This window comes from Fukomys damarensis, unplaced genomic scaffold (genome assembly GCF_012274545.1).
Source record: "Fukomys damarensis isolate Sample0158 unplaced genomic scaffold, DMR_v1.0_HiC HiC_scaffold_14, whole genome shotgun sequence".
Lineage (NCBI taxonomy): Eukaryota > Metazoa > Chordata > Mammalia > Rodentia > Bathyergidae > Fukomys > Fukomys damarensis.
Genome location: NW_022900926.1, coordinates 26390303 through 26409886, shown reverse-complemented (window position 1 = coordinate 26409886; position 19584 = coordinate 26390303). Strand labels below are relative to the sequence as shown.

The 19584-nt window shown below is 36.9% G+C and overlaps 1 protein-coding gene across 1 annotated transcript in view; it reads left to right on the top strand.

Annotated features, from left to right (window-relative positions):
- Snx9 (sorting nexin 9) overlaps window positions 1-19584 on the top strand; it is a 90070-nt gene that overhangs the window by 17753 nt on the left and 52733 nt on the right. The window contains exons 2-4 of the mRNA XM_010625221.3: window positions 3861-3947; window positions 10823-10897; window positions 12642-12767. Of these exons, the coding sequence (XP_010623523.1) occupies window positions 3870-3947; window positions 10823-10897; window positions 12642-12767 (279 nt within the window). The 5' untranslated portion in view covers window positions 3861-3869. The remainder of the gene's footprint in view (window positions 1-3860; window positions 3948-10822; window positions 10898-12641; window positions 12768-19584) is intronic.

Sequence of the window (19584 nt, the reverse complement as noted above, 5' to 3'; positions counted from 1 at the left end):
AACTTTTTTATACTTTTCCCTGCAGTAAACATGTAGTTTTACAATCAGCAAAAACAAAACAACTGTCTTAATTTGGGGATAAGAGTTAAGGTTATTTTCTTAGCTATAGCTAAGTTCTGTCTGAAAGTTAAGAGTAGATTAGTAACCTTCCAGCTGTAGTAAAAAGCAGGTAGGTGTACTGACATGAGAGTCCGAGGATCAGACCAAAAAATGAAGAGTAGGTAGATTTGTGTATGCTGTGGTTTTAACTGGTTCTGTGTGTATTTATTTCTAAATAATTGAGGGTATGTGTATGTGCAGACACATTAAATACATAACATTTTGAAGGGTACTTTTAAAACTATTTTCACACCCTTTGGCAGGGGAAGAGAAACAATTTTTAACTTTCTCTGCTTTAACACGTTCTTGATGGGGCTGTACATGCCACCCGATGGAACCCATGCCACCTGATGGGACATGCATGCATGTACCACTGGTAGGAATGTGTTAACTTCATTACATTGCCTTCATTGTAAACATGTACAGTACAGTATTTAGATATGACATGTCTATGAAATTAACAGCACTCTCAGAATGGGAACTCTTGGAAGATGGTTTAATCATTTATGTAGCCTTTAGTATGGATTCTGATGGCCTTCTAATTTGCCTTTGAGTTAAGCTCAGGAATATTTTTGCTTTGTTATAACCAGGGAAGTATTCTCATATATTTTGATGTTTTCGGCATAATTTTTAGCATCCTAGGTTATGGTGAAAGACAATGCTTTAAATTTCTTTTCTTTTCTTTTTCTTTTTTCCCCCTGGCAGTACAGAGGGTCAAACTCATGGCCTCACACTTGCTAGGCAACCCTAACCCCAATTTAGAAAACAAATTTTTGACTAGGCATTCCTGTGTCATGGCAGCACATCATGGTGGGAGTGTATGGTAAAGCAAAACTGCTCACCCCAGGGCCAGCAAGTGAAGGAAGAGGAAGGGGGCATGGTCCCATAGTCCCCTTCAAGTGCACAAGGACCCCACTCTAAAAGTTCCACCACTTCTTACTAGTGCCGTGGACTGGTAACCAAGCCACCAGCACACGGGCCTTTGATAACTTAAGATCCAAACTATAGCAAAGAGTAATTGTATGTTTAAAACTATATTGGTGTAACATTCCTTAACTATCACATTAGAAGAAATGCAAGTTGGTGCTTTATTTTGTTTGTGAAACTGTTACTTTCATATATACTACTGTTAGATGTTTAAATGGTAAAATCCTAATGAAGCAAAATCTGGCAACATTTGCCAGATTAATTAATTTGTCATTCATTATGTTTCAGATGAGTGATTTTTCATATGTTAAGAGTCATGTGTATTTTTTTTCTTCTGCCCCACTTTCTTTTGGGTTTTGGTCTTTATCTTGAATCTTAAGTGCTCTTTATATATAAAAGTAACCCTTTGTGACATGAATTGCAAATATTCTTTATAACTCATATTTCATATTAAGGCTAGTGACTTATGTTTTCACCTGGAGTTAGGCAGGAGCAAAAGGAAGGGTGTGGGGCAGACAAAATGTGGGCGACCTAAGTAATAAGTAAAAAATAATGAACATTTGCATGTTCCTCTCCTCAGAAAAGGAAATTGTGTTCAAGATGACAGATTATTCCTCCAGGGCACATATGTTGTGGTACTCTCAGTATTCCAGTGTCTGGAGCATTTAATGCGAGAACATTGAATCTAACAATATTTATTTTACTTATAACTATATCAATAGTTAATGGAACACATAACGCGAGATTCATGTGTACTAACAATGCATCTGTGGTGACTTTTGAAATACCTATTGAAGAGATGAATTGTGGTTGGCAGTAGGTATTGAATATGTAGAATGAAGTAATCTGCTAACCAGGAGCTTTGTGGAAATTTAGCTTTTGAAGGCAGAGTGGAACTAGGGATTGAACTCAGAGCTTTGATCATACTAGGCAAGCACTGTACCACTGAGCTGTATCTCCAGTCCAGGGAAATATTTCTGAAAGTGTGTATTAACACTGGAAAGGGCAGAGTAAAAAAAATGAACCTTTTCTCTAAAAGGCCATATAAGAAATAGATTGGCTGGTTTATCTTTATCAATTTGGATACTATCACTGCTGGAGAAGATGGAAAAAGTAGGGGGTGATAAGAGTAGAACATGAGAAAAGAGGTGGAAGCCAAATACAGAGAGAGGAAAGACAAAAAAGGTTTCAGTGCTAAATATTCCCAGTTTTACCTAAGCTTTGTTTTCTCTAGACTGAATGGTCAAGTTTGTTTTTTTTTTTTCCTAGTGACATGTTATGATCATTTGAAAATGTACTTACTGAGTTCCTTTTGTCCAAAATTATTCTCCATTCTAATTTCTAAAAAGCATATGTAGTTGTTTTTAGTAAGTCTTAATTCAGTGTTTTAAACAAATCTACAGTGTTGAGCTGGGGATTTACCTTAGTGGTGCTGCCGCCTGCCTCACAAGCACAAGGTTCTGAGTTATGATTCCCGGTACCAAAACAAACAAATCTACAGTGTTTATAAAGACTTTTTCATGAGTGTCCTAGCCTTTTTTGTTATACCATAATATAATACTTGAGACTGGATGATTTATAAAGAATAGAAATTTATTCTCACAATACTGGAGGCTGGTAAATTTAAGATCAGGGTTTTGTAGATTATAGGCTAGAGTCTGCTTCCAGAATAATGCCTTGAACAGTTTGTCCTGTGGAGGAGAGAAGGTAGAACAGGAGAGAGTGTACTCACTCCCACAGTTTTAAGGTGGCATTAGTCCATTCGTGAGAACAGAACACCTCCCATTAGGTCCCACCTCTTAACTGTTGCATTGTCGGTTAAGTTTCAACATGAATTTAAGAGAGGACAAAAACATTCAACTACAGCAGTGAGTAAATCTTCAGTAATATCTAAATGTATCAGAGAGTACCCATTCGTTTATTTTGTACCTGTTCACCAGATCATAAGTTGAGTAAATAAAAGGCTTAGGCATTCTGTGTTTTGGGATTAATTTGATTTAGCGGAATTTTTTTTTTAAGCAAGATTCTTATGGTAAACTAGCACTACAGCAGGTTCCTCTTGCTGCCCTGGAGTTTGGCTCAGTCCACACACTGGGCTTCTCTCCAGGGGAAGCTAGCTTCCTTCCGCAGGGCATCGTCAGGCATTTATCTCCTTGCTGTGCTCATTGCACTGAGGACTGAGATTGATGTGACATGTTTTTTAAAAATATCCCACAACATGACAAGCAGAATTCTATCTACTTTGCAGCTGTGTTAAAAAAATACCTCCTCGTGGTTTCTTTGTCCTTTGTCCTGACTCACAGTGCTAGTAGTGCTTGCTTTCTCACTTGCCTCTGTTGCTCATCCCTTCCCTGAGGTCAAGGGACAGAGAAAAAGGAGCTGATGGGGTTTCTTGATTGGAAAAGTACCATATCATTTGTTTCTTTCCAACATTTCAGTAGGAAAAAATCTCAAACATGTAGAAAAGGTGAAATAATTTTCCATTTAACAACATAACTCACTTAGATTCTGTAACATTGTACAGCCCCTGCATTATCACAAACCCACCAGTCCATTTTATTTTTTAATGTATTTCAAAATGGTAAACCCCCCAATCTTTTATTACTAATTGGGAATCCTTCATCCCCATTAAAAGAATTTTAGGAACAATTCCTAAAATTCCATTACCTCTGTGTGATAGCTGCTTCAGTATGTGTACAGTAGGTGAATTATTTTGGTAATGTTCTTCCTTTCCTATCAGCTAGCATTTTACAAAGGGAACACATAGGGTTATTTGGATTTTTATTGTTTGGTTTACTTATGTTACTTCCTTTATTCTTCTCTGTTTCTAATAGGCTCGGGTTATGTATGATTTTGCTGCTGAACCTGGAAATAATGAACTGACAGTTAGTGAAGGAGAAATCATCACAATTACAAATCCGGTAAGAAAACTTTATGTTGAAATTTGTCCCTTATGGACTTAGTTTCAAAAGTTGATGTTTTTGATAAGTTAGTTATTCAAACCTTCATTAATTTTTTCCTGTAGCTTATGAAGTATTGATGGTGCAGTAAGATGCTGTTGCATAAACAGAAAAGTTAATCCCATAAAGGTATCTGGGTACATGGTTAAGGTTATTATGTCTTTTTATTTTGTGATTTTTTTTCTTTATTATTTAAACCTTCCAGACACCCTGTAATAGTTGCACTGGAACTTAGTTCAGTGAGCTTTCTTCTAGTACCCATAATACAGTGTCTGTGGAATACATAGGAGATAGTGCTGACTTTCCTGCATAGCTTAGCCTACTGATTGCTATCATTGTTGCTCTAAGTTTCATCCTTAAATTAGATTACTGGAAAGCAGTATATAGTACTTAGACTGCATTAGCTTAGCTCCCAGTGGAGCCATCTCTGGTGAATTACAAGTCATTGCTTTAGCTTTGATTCAAATAAGAAATAGTTATGTGTATAACAAGCACGTCTGCATCTTTACAAAGCTGTATTTGAACATATGTGCATATACATGCTTCTCTTGAGAGTATACGCCTATGTACATTTCACATACATGTAAACACTCATCTTCACATATATGTACATATCTCTGTTCACAACACTAAGTGTAACACTGTGCTTTGTGGTAAGATCCATGTGATCTTTTGTCTCAGGCTCTATTCTCTTGGGGTTTTTGCATGTTTCCTTTTAATAAAATAAAATCTTTACAGACTTTTTTTTTTTTTAATCTTTGTTGCCAGGAAGCTCAGAGGCAAACACAGTACTCATTTTTTCAGTCATTTTATAGTGCTTTACATTAACTCTGTGTGATAGCTGCCTCAATATGCATAATTGCTCTTTTTATATGTAACTTTATTATAAGCATCTTTAAGATATATAAAATTATAAGATGAACTCCATTTGAAATAAAGTTTTAGGAAAAATTACCTCAATTCCTAGTATTTTGTTCAGGGCTTATATAGCTGAAGAAGGAACAGAAACAGGTGTAGAGAATTAGAATTAGTTTTTGTACTTGTAAAATGAGTAATCTTTATCTACTGTTACTCCCTTTCTTTACCCAAACCCATGTCTCACTCCCCAGACACCACTGTGACTTAGCTTTTTCACAGGGCTCTGTGTACCTCCCGGCCCAGGCTTTTGGGCAGGTATCCTCTCTGGTACTCATCTCTGCCTCCAGGCTCCACACAATGCATAATGTCTCCTCTGTGTCCTTTACTTCCCTTCAGTCATCTACATACTAAATATGTGTGCAGCCCTGAACTAGGTGCCTTGAGATACAAAACGTTGCCCTTGCACTGAACTCTGCAACTGTTTTGTTGTTGTTGTTGTTGTTGTTGTTGTTTTCTGAACAGTTCCAGCGCAAGATAGCAATTTTATCTGACCCTGTAGCACATGTCACATTCTACATTCCTCTCCATTTACCTCTCTCGCTATCCTTTTGCAATTCCCTTTTCTTTCTGCTTTGTGTTTATTTGCCCATGTCATTCCGTCTTTGGCCTATTTTCCTTATGCTACATACATATTCTCAGATTTTTTTTAATTGCCCACTGTGTATGTTCAATCTGTAATATCTGCAGCTGGACCATATCTTTCAAGCCTCAAATTTTGCTGACTAGTTGTGTTTTTAGACATCTTTAGTTTTTTCACAAGCACTTTAAATTTACCATGTGGTGCTTAGCAGCACATCACCCATGCTGTACTTAATCCTCTTCCTGAATTCTCTGGTTGTGGCAACATCCATTTAGGTACCCCAACTAAGACTCCCAGATGTAAGCCTTTGTCTTAAGGCTTGATCACATCTGATCTCTCCTTTCTCCTCTTGTCTCTGCAATCTACACAGTACTTGAGCTCTCATCTTATCTGAACTGTGTACCTTCCTGCTAGCCTCTTTCCCAACATGGCTTGTCTAAAATGCCAGCCTCACCATATCTCTCCTCCCCAGTGGCTGGCTCCCAGTCAACTGTAGGTCTGCAAGATACCCCACCATCTGGCATCATTCTCCCTCTCCAGCTTTTCCTTGTGCATGCACCCCAAAACATATACTCATGCATGCACAGGCAGATATGCACATGTATACAACCTTGTAATACTTGTATCCTTGCACTTTCATGCATATACACACATGTCATATGTGCATATAACTTATGAAATACATACTCTTACGTTTGCATATACAAGCTCATCAAATACTTATTCACAAACTCACATTCTTTTTTTTTTTGGTACCAGGGATCGAACTCGGGTCCTTGTGCTTGCAAGGCAGGCAGCAGAACCACTGCGCTAAATCCCCGGCCCCCACAAATTCACATTCTTAATACATATTCACATGTACTCTCTCACACATATATGAATGTTATTGTGCCCTCACAAGTGCACACTCTTTCACACACATACATATACAGAGTCCTGTCCATTGTGACTTTGCCCTCCTGCCCATGTTATTGCCCTGCCTGGTGTTCCCTCTTCTAGTTAGTCCTCAATATCTCTCTGTCACAAAACAAACAGAATATGTTGCCTTCCTGATTTATTATTTTAAAAGCTGCTTTTTCCAGAAAGAATGGAATCCTTTGGCGGTAGGCCTGAATGCTGTGTGATGTTGCAGTGTCTGTTTGAGCCCACCACTCACTTCAAACTGGGAATTCCTTGAGGTTGAATACCACATCTTATTCTTTTATTTTCCTACCCAAGTATGCTAAACTATTGGTACCATTTAGCATAAAATAGGCACGTACATTTTAAAAATTTATTTTATAAAATTTCAAATGCATGTCAAGAGGGAGAATATATTAATGAACACCTTTGTCCACATCATTCATCTTTAATAATTCCAGCCAATCCATGGCCAAGCTCATGTCATCAGTACTTCTAGCTGTTCTTCCACCTTCCCTCTCCTATAGCACACATGATTATTTTGAAGCAAATTCTATGTATCATTTCATTCATAAAGATTTACATCAGATATAGTGGTATGTGTTTGTAGTCCCAGTTGATGTGGAAGCTGAGGCAGAAAGATCACTTGTGCCTAGGATTTCAAGGCCAGCCTGGACAGTATAATGAGACTTTGTCAAAAAAAAATCTTTTTCTCAATACATATCTCTAAAAAATAGATTTAACCATTGTATCCACGTGAACTTTGCTGACTTGAAAATTAAGTTTCTTTTAACTTGAAAACTCACTCGATTTTTAAGATTTTTAAAAATTTATTTATTTATTATTGGTTTTTTTATACTTGATCTTAGCCAAAAGGCTGAGAAGCAATTATTTTTGTTTTTTTGAGACAGGGTCTCACTATATAGTTCAGACTGGGCTTGAATTCAGTATCTCTCTATATAGTCTAGGTGGCCTCAGACTTGAGTGATCTTCTTGCCTCAGCCTTACAAGTGCTGGGATTATAGGCACGTGCCACCACACCTGGCAAAAACTTACTAGAATATTAATATCAACAAAGTATTAGATATGCTCAGCCTCAAGTTTGATAGATTACTGTAGGAGATCACATTTCCTAGTTTGCTTTTTGGGGGTTTTTTGTTTTGTTTTGTTTTGTTGGTACTGGAGATTGAACTCTGGTCCTTGTGCTTAGGGGCGGGCACTGGGACCACTGGGCTAAATGCCCAGCCCACATTTCCTAGATTTTTATTCTCTGAGGATAACATGTCCTAGAACATATATATTCAATGTCTTTTTTTTTTTCTTTGCAGTGCTGGGGATCAGACCCAGGGACATTTTACTACTGAGGTACATCCCCAGCAATTTTTTTTTTTTTGGTTTTTATTTTAAAAAAGGATCTGGTCATGTTGCTTCAGTCTGGCCTTAAACTTGTAATCCTCCTGCTTCAGCCTTCTGAGTAGCTGGGATTATGTACATGTGCTACAGTACCTAGCTGCAGTATCCTTTTATTTCTCAAACCATTATGGGATTCAAATTTATCCAAAACATTTTTTTGTTCAATAAGGTTTTATTTATTTATGCCTTTGCTGTGCAAGAAGCTAGTCCTAAGTACCTAGAGGAATAAACATAAGGACTTCTCTGGTTTTTCCCTCTTTCTCCATAAGGAGCTTGTGATCTAAGAGATCAAGAGGCATGCATAAAAGTCTCATGGGCTTTTCTGTGGACACATTGCTACTGGCAGCTCAGAGGAGAGGCCCATTGCTACGTATATTTTCATCATAACAGGCTTTCATGCAAAAGATGAAATCTGACTTGATCTTGAAATGTGGATGAGGTTTCATTGGACTGAAATGCAAAGATATTTCAGGCAAAGCATGGTCAGAGCCATTCTCAGCTACTAGAAAGGCCGATACAGAAGGATCAAAAGTTCTAGAGGACCACCAGAGCAACCTAGCACAATCCTGTCTCAAAGTTAAAAAAAAAAAAAAAATGAGCTCAGGGATAGTAAAATTCAGTGTTAGAACACCCCTGGGTTCAGTTGCCAGTACTGGAAAAAAAAAAAAAGAAGAACATGAAGAAAAAAGTATAGAAATTTGAAATTACTCAGTGCTTTCTTACCAGCCTCAGCTGTCATTTGACTGATAGCTGATAATCCAAGTGTTTGGCCAATTTCAATGTATGTTTTCTTTAACATACTTTCCCCATGAAGTCCGTGATCATTCTTCTTGTAAGTGGCTGAACAGAAGTCAAAGCCACATCTGTCTTTAGATCCTGGGGCACATCATATGTAAACGAGTGTCCCAGGGACACAGGATGTATATATGCCAGCAGGAAACAGGCTATGAAAATGAGCTCTCAGAACCAGTCAGACAGCTCTGTGGGTGAGGCCCCAGACTGTGGACCTGATTTAGTGAGCAATGGGTTCCTTGAAGGGTCTCTTGTGGGTTTTGTCAATATTGCTATAAAGATGACATGAGGTATACACATCAAGAAGGTAAGTTTAGCACAGTGTTGAGAATGAGCTGGAATCATGGAGTCTAGGGGTGTGACTGACCTGTGCAGCCAGGGTGAAAGAGGCTTGGAGAGTCAGACACTTAGGATGTGATACATGAATAGATGTTGTAGGTGAGGGAAGAAAGAGGCCAGGGTCACCAAGGCAGTTGGCCTTGGCCCTGAGAGTGGTGGCTATATAAAGGGATATAATCCAGGTAGAAGAACTTCTCTGGAAGGATTAACATGAGTATAATTTCATGTATGCTGAGCAGAGAGAGTAGTGCCTAGTCAGCCCTGTCCTGTAATGCTGCATCAGTTCAAGGCTGGCAGGAAGAGCTGAAGACCAGGCAGGCTCCCATGCAGAGCAAGTTGGGTCAGGAGGTGGAAGAAGCAGCAAGTATGAGTGAGGTCTGGGAACACGAAGGTCAGGGAAGGAGAACCCCAAGTGGCAAAGTAAATAGTGAGATTAATTGAGAACCTATTTTATATGCCTTAGATACAAAAAAAGAATTATTGGATAGAACAAGTACTTGTAGTAATTTGGGGTAATACGTGTATATAAGCAAATAGTCTTCGTTTTAATTGCAAGAAAGATTGAAGATTCTTTGGTCTAATTTTTTTTCAATGCAGTATTTTATTTTCTTTATAAAATAGTATTGTCTTCCTGTTGCTGTTGTGGCCAAAAAGTGACAAAAGTTGTGACTTGATTTTTAAAAAACAATTCATTTAACTATAATGTACTATTTCAAAACTAAAAGGATTTTGAATGTTTTCACCACAAAGAAATAATAATTGTTTGAGGAGCTAGAAATGCCTGCCCTTACTTAAACATTACACAATTTATACATATATTGAAATATCATGATATTCCACAAGTATGTATAATTTTTATGTATCAAAGGAGAAGAATGTGCTTGTCCAGACTGAAATAATTATTAACTGACATTATTGATAAACCTAAGAAAATTATTTTCAGGGCAAGAAATGGGACTTTACAGAATAGTAAGAAAAATAGGAACCTCATTGTAGAGTTCTACTGTATTATTTAGTTAATTAATATTCTTTATCCTGAAGAACTAAAGACCATGGATCATTAGCTATTTCTGTGCAACAATCTCAAAACTTAGTGGTTTAACACATATCGAGCAGCTTTTACCTCTGGTGGTACAGTGAATTGTATCACTTTTATTGGTCTTTTACTAATAAAATTAATTAATAAAAAGCCACCTGATAAGACAGCCATATACTACCAGTGGTTCAGGCCACCCAACATTGAGACATATGAACTACAGCCTTGTTCTGAATGTGTTAAACCAATACCCATGTGTTACTGCATAGGCATCTATGAGTTATTGGATGGTGCTGCTGTCTGTAGTCACTTGGACCCAGCCGGGGACCATATGGTGTAGGATGGCCTCACCTACCTGTCTGGCTGTTCTCCTGGGATTGGGTTGGCTGTGAATGAGGCAAAAGGGAAACTCAGCTTCTAACAACTCAGATTAACTCAAATAGCAGTGTTGGGTTCCAAGAGAGTGAACTGAAGTGTGCAGAGCTCCTTGAGGTTAGACTCTGAACACCTGTGGATTATTAGCAGATGGATCACAAAAGGCAGTATGGATTCAGGGGCAGGGATGTGCATTCCACTACCTGACAGGGCTATGACCACATTTGTCATCTACCACATGAATAAATAAAAATCACAAAGTGATGGTAATTTAAGGAAAAGCTATTTTGTCTTTAATCACTTATTGTTGAAGTTGTTTGTCTTGATTTTATTTAAAATTTCAAAGCGTTCTTTAATAATAAAAAGCTCAATATCAATTACTTTTTATTCTAAAAATTTATAAATTATAACAATTCCCAAAGCAGAATTTCCAAGGAAATTCCCTACTAAAATCTTTTTTCCCACCCCTGGTAACTTCTTTAGGATGTTGGTGGAGGATGGCTGGAAGGAAGAAACAGCAAAGGAGAACGAGGACTTGTTCCCACCGACTATGTTGAAGTAAGAACTTACTGTCATTGATGAATTAAAGGTCATCTTTGACAAGAGTGTTTTATCAGTTATCAAGTTAAAGGACAGCCTGGAAGATAGCAACGTTTAAAAAAATTTCCATTATATATGCAGTAAACACCAATTATATAAAATACACTGAAGTATATTGCCTATAGACCCAAGCTCCAATGAACAACTGAAGATATTTAGATTACATTTATTTCAAGTAGAGAAACTTTTACTTTTTCTGAATAAAAGTCTCTATTTTTCCTTGGCTGATATTACATAATAGCTGCTATCTAGAGCACTGTTTGTTGTAGAATTGATTAACAAAGTTTAGATTTTCTAGAAGAACATTACTCTTGGTTCCTTTCCCTTTTCACTTAGATGGAAGGGTATTTTGAATGGACTGCTAAGAAAATTGCCTGGTATCTGTGATAGGTGCCAGGGATTGTGTCACCCTACAGAAGTGTCCTCAGACACACCCACTCAGACACATCTTGTTCTAAATCAGCCACCTGGTGCCCTCTGCTGGTTGTTTGTAGGTCTCTTAAGAGAAGTTTCTGGGTAACTTGATGTCCTTGCCTCTCTTCTTGGGTGACAAAAGAAACTAAAGTTGCCTAGGGCCCTGTGAATAAAACCCGAGCTAGCTCAAGAATTAAGGTGTTCTGGTCCACCTCCAGTAAAGAGAATGAATGCCCCTGGGGAGATATTTTCCTACGGCCAACTAACTGCAAAATGGGAAGGAAGGCTCTTTTTCTGGTTTTCTTAAGAGACAGATGGTGAGTTTCAAACCCTTTGGAAAATCGGATGAAATCTGTAGACCTCACCTTCAGAAATGTGTGCACAAGCATATGCACTAACCTTATCCGTATGGTTCCAGATAATTCGTGTGCATCTGGGCTCAGTCAATCGGTCTGAGGTTTACATCTGTTTTAGCTTTATGCACTGGGCACATGGAATCCTAAAAATGCAGAAGATTGAAAAAAAAATTGAAAATTTAAGTTGATATTGGCATTGACTTCATCTTTTAGAATTCTTCTAAAAAAGAAATAGTTATTTCATACATCTTTAAATTAGTCTTTTAAGAACATAACCACCCCCCAGCAGAAATAGATCCAGTAAATAAAATCAGTAAGAACACAGTTGAACTAAACAGCACTGTCAGTCAGCTGAATATGATGGACATCTGTGGACTGCCTCATCCAACAACAGCACACTACACATTCTTTTCAAACTCACGTGGGACGTCCACCAGGGTAGACCATGTTCTGAACTATAAAATATATTTCAACACTTTTAAAAAGAAAGGAAATACAGCAATGGGAGAGCACATGCCTAGCCTGAGCAAGGCCCAGGGTTTGACCCCCAGCACTGCAAAAAATGTTTATTTAACTAAAAATTAAAATATATACTCCTAAAAAGGGAGTAGCTCTTAGACCACAGTGGAATTAAAATCCGTAACAGAAAGATCGCTGGAAAATTCCAAAATACTTAGAAATTAACTCAGTTATAAATACTCATGTCGAAGTAGAAATGTCAAGAAATTAAAAAATAGTTTAACAATGAAAAGACAATTTATCAAAATTACATTGCAGCAAAAGCAGGCCCTTAAGAGGAAAATGTATAACACTAAAGAGCATAAACTCCTTTTCCATAATAAATGACAAACCTTGCTTGCTCTCAGAGCCTCTTACTCTGAAATCACTGACTCTAATCTATGAAAATAATGGAAGTTCTTTCTAATACTCAGACTTTACCCAACGATGGAAAAGATCCATTTTCTTGTGGAAATTCAGTGGCTGACCAAGCTTTCCTTGATTCCCTCTCAGCAAGTGTAGCTCAAACCAGTTCATCAGCTGTCAACAGCAACAACCAGGTATGTCTTGCATCCTCTTGCTGTTTGTGACTTAAAGCAAAGTGCATTTGTGAAATCTTATGGTGCATTATAGCTATTGCTATCCTCTGAAAGAATAAATAATGTAGCATTTAGGCTTTTTGGTGGCATTTCCTTTGGCTATTAACAAAGAACTTACCTGTTAAGCCTATAAAAGACTGTCTTCAAAATTATCTATAAGAAAAAAGACAGGCTGTTGAGAGTTGCTTATAAGTCTGTCATACTTTAAACATAAACATCAGAAATTATAAATACTCTTTGAAGTGAGGATGCAGGAAGTAGAGACAGTCCTGTTGATGAGGAGGTCATTGTCACTGATGTGGCTAGACCAGGACATTTGCATATGGCTACTATTCTCAGAGCTAGAATCCCCTTATTGTGCTGATAGATGTGATACAGGTCGAAGTCATAAGCAGATCCAGACACTTGACACTTATGTTATTGTGTTGCTTCTAGAAGACTTAGAATGGTGGAATTATTTGAGAAAAATACAATAAAGCTTTAGTTGTAATTAAAATTTAAGCAGTTTGAAAGAATCTGTGTTTATTGCCAAATGCCTGTCCAGAGTAAATGACAAGAAGGAAACTGAGAAGATAGGTATCAAAATTTGTGGTATACATCTGTAGAAATGAATGAGCCTTAAGAGATGTTCTCTTTTTTAACTACATAAAAGTTTTTAAATTACATTAAGCCTAATTATCATGTTTGTAATTATTTTATTACAGAATATATCTTGAACTTTTAAGAGGCCTGGGCTGTAGCATAGTGATAAAGTATTTAGTATGCATGAGGCCCTGGATTCAATTCCAAACACCACATAATATACACATACACATATACACACACACACCCCCAAATAACCTTTCAAGAGAGTTTATCAATGTACTATATTTTAACTACATTTTAAAAGTTTTTCTAGGGAAGGGTGGGAAAAAAAGCCTCTCTGGATATCATTCTCTGGAATCACAAATTAGTCTGACTTAGATCTTTAAAATTCGGAAGCAAAGTGATCACCATAGTTAAACAGTTGTCTATATTTTGTTACTCTGTAATGCTATACTTGAGAATATTGGTCATTTAAAGATTGCTTGCTGTGAAATGTGAAGAAAGCTATTCCTTTATTTTCCCCTGGGCACTATTGACATTGGAGGCCTGTTACCCCATCACTGTGGCCCATTCTGTGTGCTGCTGAATGATTGGGACCCATCCTGCCTTTTTCCCTTCTGTTACTGATAGCACCTTGACTTCTCAGTGTAACAGCCAAGAGTGTCTCCAGACATTGTCAAGGGTCCCTGGGAACATAATGAACTCGAATGAGATTCACAGAGTTATAAAAGAAACTATTAAATGGTGACATTAAGTAAAGGGCAAAATTTCAGTAAAAGGGAAAATAGTGAAAAGATTGTAGAATAAATGAAGGAAGCAAAAAGATAATATTAATCTTAACTTTAATTCAAGGAATCTACTCAAGCCATTATTTCAGGATAGACTAAAGCATGTTAGCCAGTAACACAAATTCAAAATCAGGTTCAAATCTTGCTCTGTTACAAAGAAATGTCTTAGTATTTAAGTATAGTAATATTAATTGATTACTGAAGTCTAAATTTTTCCCCAGCTTATTTAAAAGGTAACTAAACTGACCTTTTTTTTTTTTTTCTTTAGAAAAAGTTGGATTTAATTTAGCATTAAATCTAATCAGATTCTTTGGAAGCCAAAGAAAAAGTAGAAATAAAATTCAGAAATAATAACCATCATTAATTTGAGTTTATTTCTTTTTGTTGTTGTTGTTTTGTTTTTAGGATTTTTTGGTACTGGGGATTGAACTCAGAATCTTTTGCTTGCCAGGCAAGCGCAGCGCCACTGGGCTACATCCACACCCAATTTGAGTTTACTTGAAATCAAGTAGAAATGTTTTTAGCAGCTGTCTCTGATCTCAGTTATCTAAGATATTAGTACAATTTAAATAGACAAAAATTACAGTCCCTTTTATAAATACCAGATGCCTTAAATTAAGTAAGTAAGAAGCCAGGTGGCTATTGTTATTTGGTAACTTTAAAAAGTTCCGTTCTCCACTTTGCTCATTCTTTGTTTTTCTGAATGTCAGTAAGAAAATTGCATTAGTTCCAAGTGTGTGTTTATAGGAATGTTATGTTTAATCTGACATGGCTTTCTCTTGGGACATCTTTGTTTTGAAGGTAGGTACATCAGGGAAGCTGGGCCTCTATCCCTCAGGGGCACATCTTCAGCATGATGTTCTGAACCACCTTCTAGGTCACTGTCTCTGAATCAATTAATTTAAACTTGGACTTTCCACACAGGCGAGTTTAAGATCACTTCCCCAACCCCCAGCTCTCTGCTATCCTGTGTCCTGATCATGTTGTTTTTCTTTTAAATTGTATCTTTTATGGTATGTTTGTTTTTTACGGGTTGAACTCAGGACTTTGAACTTGGGAGTAAATTGTATCTTTTAAAAGAAGTTCTCCTTCAGTAATTTATTTTGATCCTACTATCCTTTCATTTATCTGAGCTTTCTTTGACTTTGTATTTTCAATGAGTAAATTCATTTCAGAATAATTAGTCCATCACTGTGTAACTTAATGTGTAAAATAGTACTTCCTTTTGTTTTTCTTAAAACTTCTAGTTTGGTATATGCCCTCTGAGCAGTCACAAAGGTAAGTGGAGTAAATGGTGTCAACAAGGTCATTGCTTTATGATTACTTCCTTTCTTTAATAACAAGTGAGAGAACCCATTACTGTACCAGTAAAAACAGTCTAGGACAATTTTGACCAGAATTATAAACTTAAAAAGATTAGGATGTATTATTCTGTAGATGAATTGAAACAGTCCAATTTGGAAAATTATGAAGCTGTATTTTTAAGAACTTGGAGAAAATATAGGTATTGTTTCTTGTAACCTTGTAATGTAAAAGGCCTTTCCAAGCCTGACACAATGTCTAACAGTATGTAAAGAAAATATCAAAAAGTAGTATTAGGGCCAGAGATTTAGATCTGTGGTTCTGCTCCGTGCTTTGCAAGCACAAGGTCCCAAGTTTGATCCCTGGTACCAAAAAAAAAAGTAGTATTAGCCGGATATGGTGGCTAATGTCCATAATCCCAGCACTTGGAAGGCTGAGGCAGGAGGATTGCTGTGAATTAGAGGCCATCCTGAGCTACATAGCAAGACCTTATCTTTAAGAAAACAGTAAAATTAAACTAGGGAACATTTAAATCAAAAAGTAATATTAAACTAGAAAATTGCTTCTAGCATATAATGGATGTAGGTTAATTCCATTAATATACAAAGAACTCTTAGAAATCTATAAAAAATGAACTCAGAAAAAATGGGCAATGGGTAAATATAAAGAGATTGTTTCTTGTATAAAAAGTAAATACAAAGAGTGAGTAAACTTGGGGAGGTGGACATTCTGAGCTACTTCTATCAAATTAGCATAGAAGGAAAACATTTTAATAACACCTGGTGGGAAGAAGAGTGTGATAAGTAGGCCTTCTGACACCCATACTGATAAAGGGTAAAAGGGTGGCCTTTTTGGTGTTGGGTGTGTGAATTGGTATCTAAAGTTCATAGCCACTTTGACCCAGCAGTTCTGAGTTCATGCTGAGATAAGATGCACTCATAGAACACAGATTCTAGACAAGATGTTTACTGCGGCTATGTTTCTAACAGCAGAAAACAAAGCTAAGTGTCAGCAGGACTGGTCCAGTAACGTACAGCACACCTATACAGTGGCTGCCTTTAAGAGGAATCAGAGGAGATTGAGATGCACAGATTGGGATGCAGAAATTTGTCTTTCAAAGGCACATTGGTGTGGGTAATGTTATGTTTCTTGTGGTCAGGTACACAACCACACATCTCTTAGATGCACAGTATATAGAAAATGTATTGAAAGAAATGCAAGAAATGAATGAAATGCTCAGTTTTCTAACTCTAGTAACCTATTTTGTATTAGTGGATGAAGAAAGTCATTATAGTATCTTTGGAAGGGATGAGTGACTTTTAGTAACCAATACTAGTTTAATTATTAGTTGTCTGGTATTTTATAATTTCAAGAGCATCTCGTGTTATAGCTGTACCACTAGAATGAACTTGCCAGCAAATGGTAATAACTCTCAGAAGATGTTAAAAAAATACTGATAGTTTACCTCATCTTGTTTTCATCCTGTTATTGGTATTGATCATTAACCTGATTCTAAAAAGGTTCTCACTACAGATCTTTTAAAAATCTCAGATCACTGCCTCTGTAGTTTGAGAAATGGAAATTTTTTATTTGTACTTTTTCTTTTTTTTTTCTCATTGAGTTTATTGGTACATTTTAGGTATACAGTACAGTTACATTCATCATTGGGATCTTATATCTTTACGTAACACATCTTGTTTCTCAATTTTCCCCTTGTCCCTGCCCTCCCTTCACCCCCTCCTCCTCTCCCCATTTACAAACACTTTATTTCCATTTTTTCATTTTCTCATATTTTTTTCTTTTCCCTTATTACCTTTCCCTTACCCTTCCCACTTCCCCTACACCTTTAGCCCTTTTCTTCCTATTTCATATTGTCATTTATATCATTAGGATCTTATGTACCATTATAGTTTTTCACACCAGATAAACTATTCGGTATTTATACATGTGTGACTTATTTATTATTACTTAGGAATATATCCTCAATATGTATCCATTTTCCTACGAATGACTAATTTCTCATTCTTTATGGCTGAGTAGTATTCCATTTTATAGAAAAACCACATCTTCTTTATCCAGTCTCCAACTGATGAGCAAATGGGCTGTTTCCAAGTTTTAGCTATTACAAACCATGCCACTATAAACATAGATGTGCATATATCACTGTGATATGATTCTTTTAATTCTTTTGCAAAGATACCCAGCATAGCAATTTGTACTTTTTCTAAAGAATAAGAATGATGGGATTAAGCATTAGTTAAAAGCTTTATAAACCTAGGTTTTCTGTCTATAGAAATTAAGAGATTCTTTATTTTCTTTACTAGGAAAATGTATGTGCTTGGAATAAAACTCTGATTCTCTTTTTGTTACAAATCTTGCTTTCTGTGACACTGCCCTTTGACTATCTCCATTTTTGGTTTCATGGTTTCTTATCACCTCCCTTCCCACCTCTACCCAGGACACTGGTACAATGGGAAGCATGTAAGCTTTGAAATTGGACCCAAGTTTGATGTCTGGCTTTCGTACAGCACTGCTTCCTGAACTATTGGCAAGTTAGAATAAAGTGGTGTCAGACACATAGAAGACATTTAAAAGTATTTCCTTTTCCAAAGGAGTACCCGTGGACTCCATGTGCTTTTTTTTGTTCAAGCCTCTCTCCTTATTGTGCCCTCTCTGGGCTCATGGACCATGCCCTTATAAATGTTTTCCTAATCCTGAATTTTCAGTTTGCCCAATTTCTACCCATTTTGATGAATAGCTCTGTATCTCAAACTTGAGCAGAATCATTCATGACTTCCCTATAAACTAGCTCTTTTCCTGACCTTCCAGTTTGTTTCCCTGAATTTTTTTTTCTGTGCCTTGTTTTCATTTTCCTTTAAAACTGAGTGCCACTGTGATCCTTGTTATTGATGGGTGTGTTCCACATCCTTTACATGTTTAGGGGAAGGGAATAGATTGAGAACCATTGTCCTGATGGAGTCTTTGCACAGTGTGGCATTGGGCTCCAGAGCCACATTGCCTAGGTTTTAACCCCATATCTCATGCTTTCTGTATGACTTGAGTAAGCTACTTAGATTATATCTGTGCCTCCTCTGTACAACCTCATAGGATTGTTGAAAAAAGTAAATGAAAAAAATACTTCTAAAGTATTTAGAACAGTCCTTGGGTAGTGTTTAATAATTGTTATATAGTACTGCCTCTAAAACAAGACATTAAATATATTAGCTGTTTGCTTGAGAAACTTTAGGAGCTCCCCAGTGGCTCCTAAAATAAACATTTTCTATATTCAAAGAACTTATGTAGGAGCTAGTCACTATAAATCAGTTAAGAGTTCTACATGCAGACGCTGAACACTTGCGTGGTAGAGAAATTGTAGAAGAAATTAATTTAGACTTGAAATTGGATTAGTTTCCCAACCCCAGTCATAGTTCTATGATTCTTCCACATGGCCCTGTGCCTGTCTTACCATTAGGTGTGTGTCAGGCTCCAACCACACCATTTGTTGTATAGCCCTACCCCATACTGCCCTACCTTCTCTCTATACCTTGGGCTCTCTTCTAAGAGAGGGGAAGGACTCCTCCATCTTTCAGTCACCTGTCCATCCCTCAAGGTTCAGCTCAAATGCTGTATCTTTCACGAAGCCCTTTGTTTTGTTTTGTTTTTTTCCCTTACTTCCTTCTCATTCCTTCCTCTCAAGTCTCTTAGCACCGTTTATGACTATGATCACAGATTATATTTCTTACTTGTAAACTTTAAAGCTTAAGGAGCAAAGATTTTCTTTTTTCAATTCCCAGTAAGTTAAAAGAGGCTTTTCAATATAATAAAGTACTCACTCAGTACTTGCATGAAGAACTTTTTGCTCAAGCATAGATACATCATAAGGTACATTAAAATATAATAAGACTCTCAGATTTCTACCTGCATCCCTGTCTTGGGGTGGTCTGTGTGCTCAACATTGGCTGTGGATTGGGGTTTCTCTGTCATCTGCCCATCATTTCTAGCATCTGAAGGGTCACCCAGTCAAAAATATTTACATTCTCTTACATACAGTCCCAATTATTTGTTGTATGTTTAGTTTATTGTACGGGGGATTGAACCCAGAG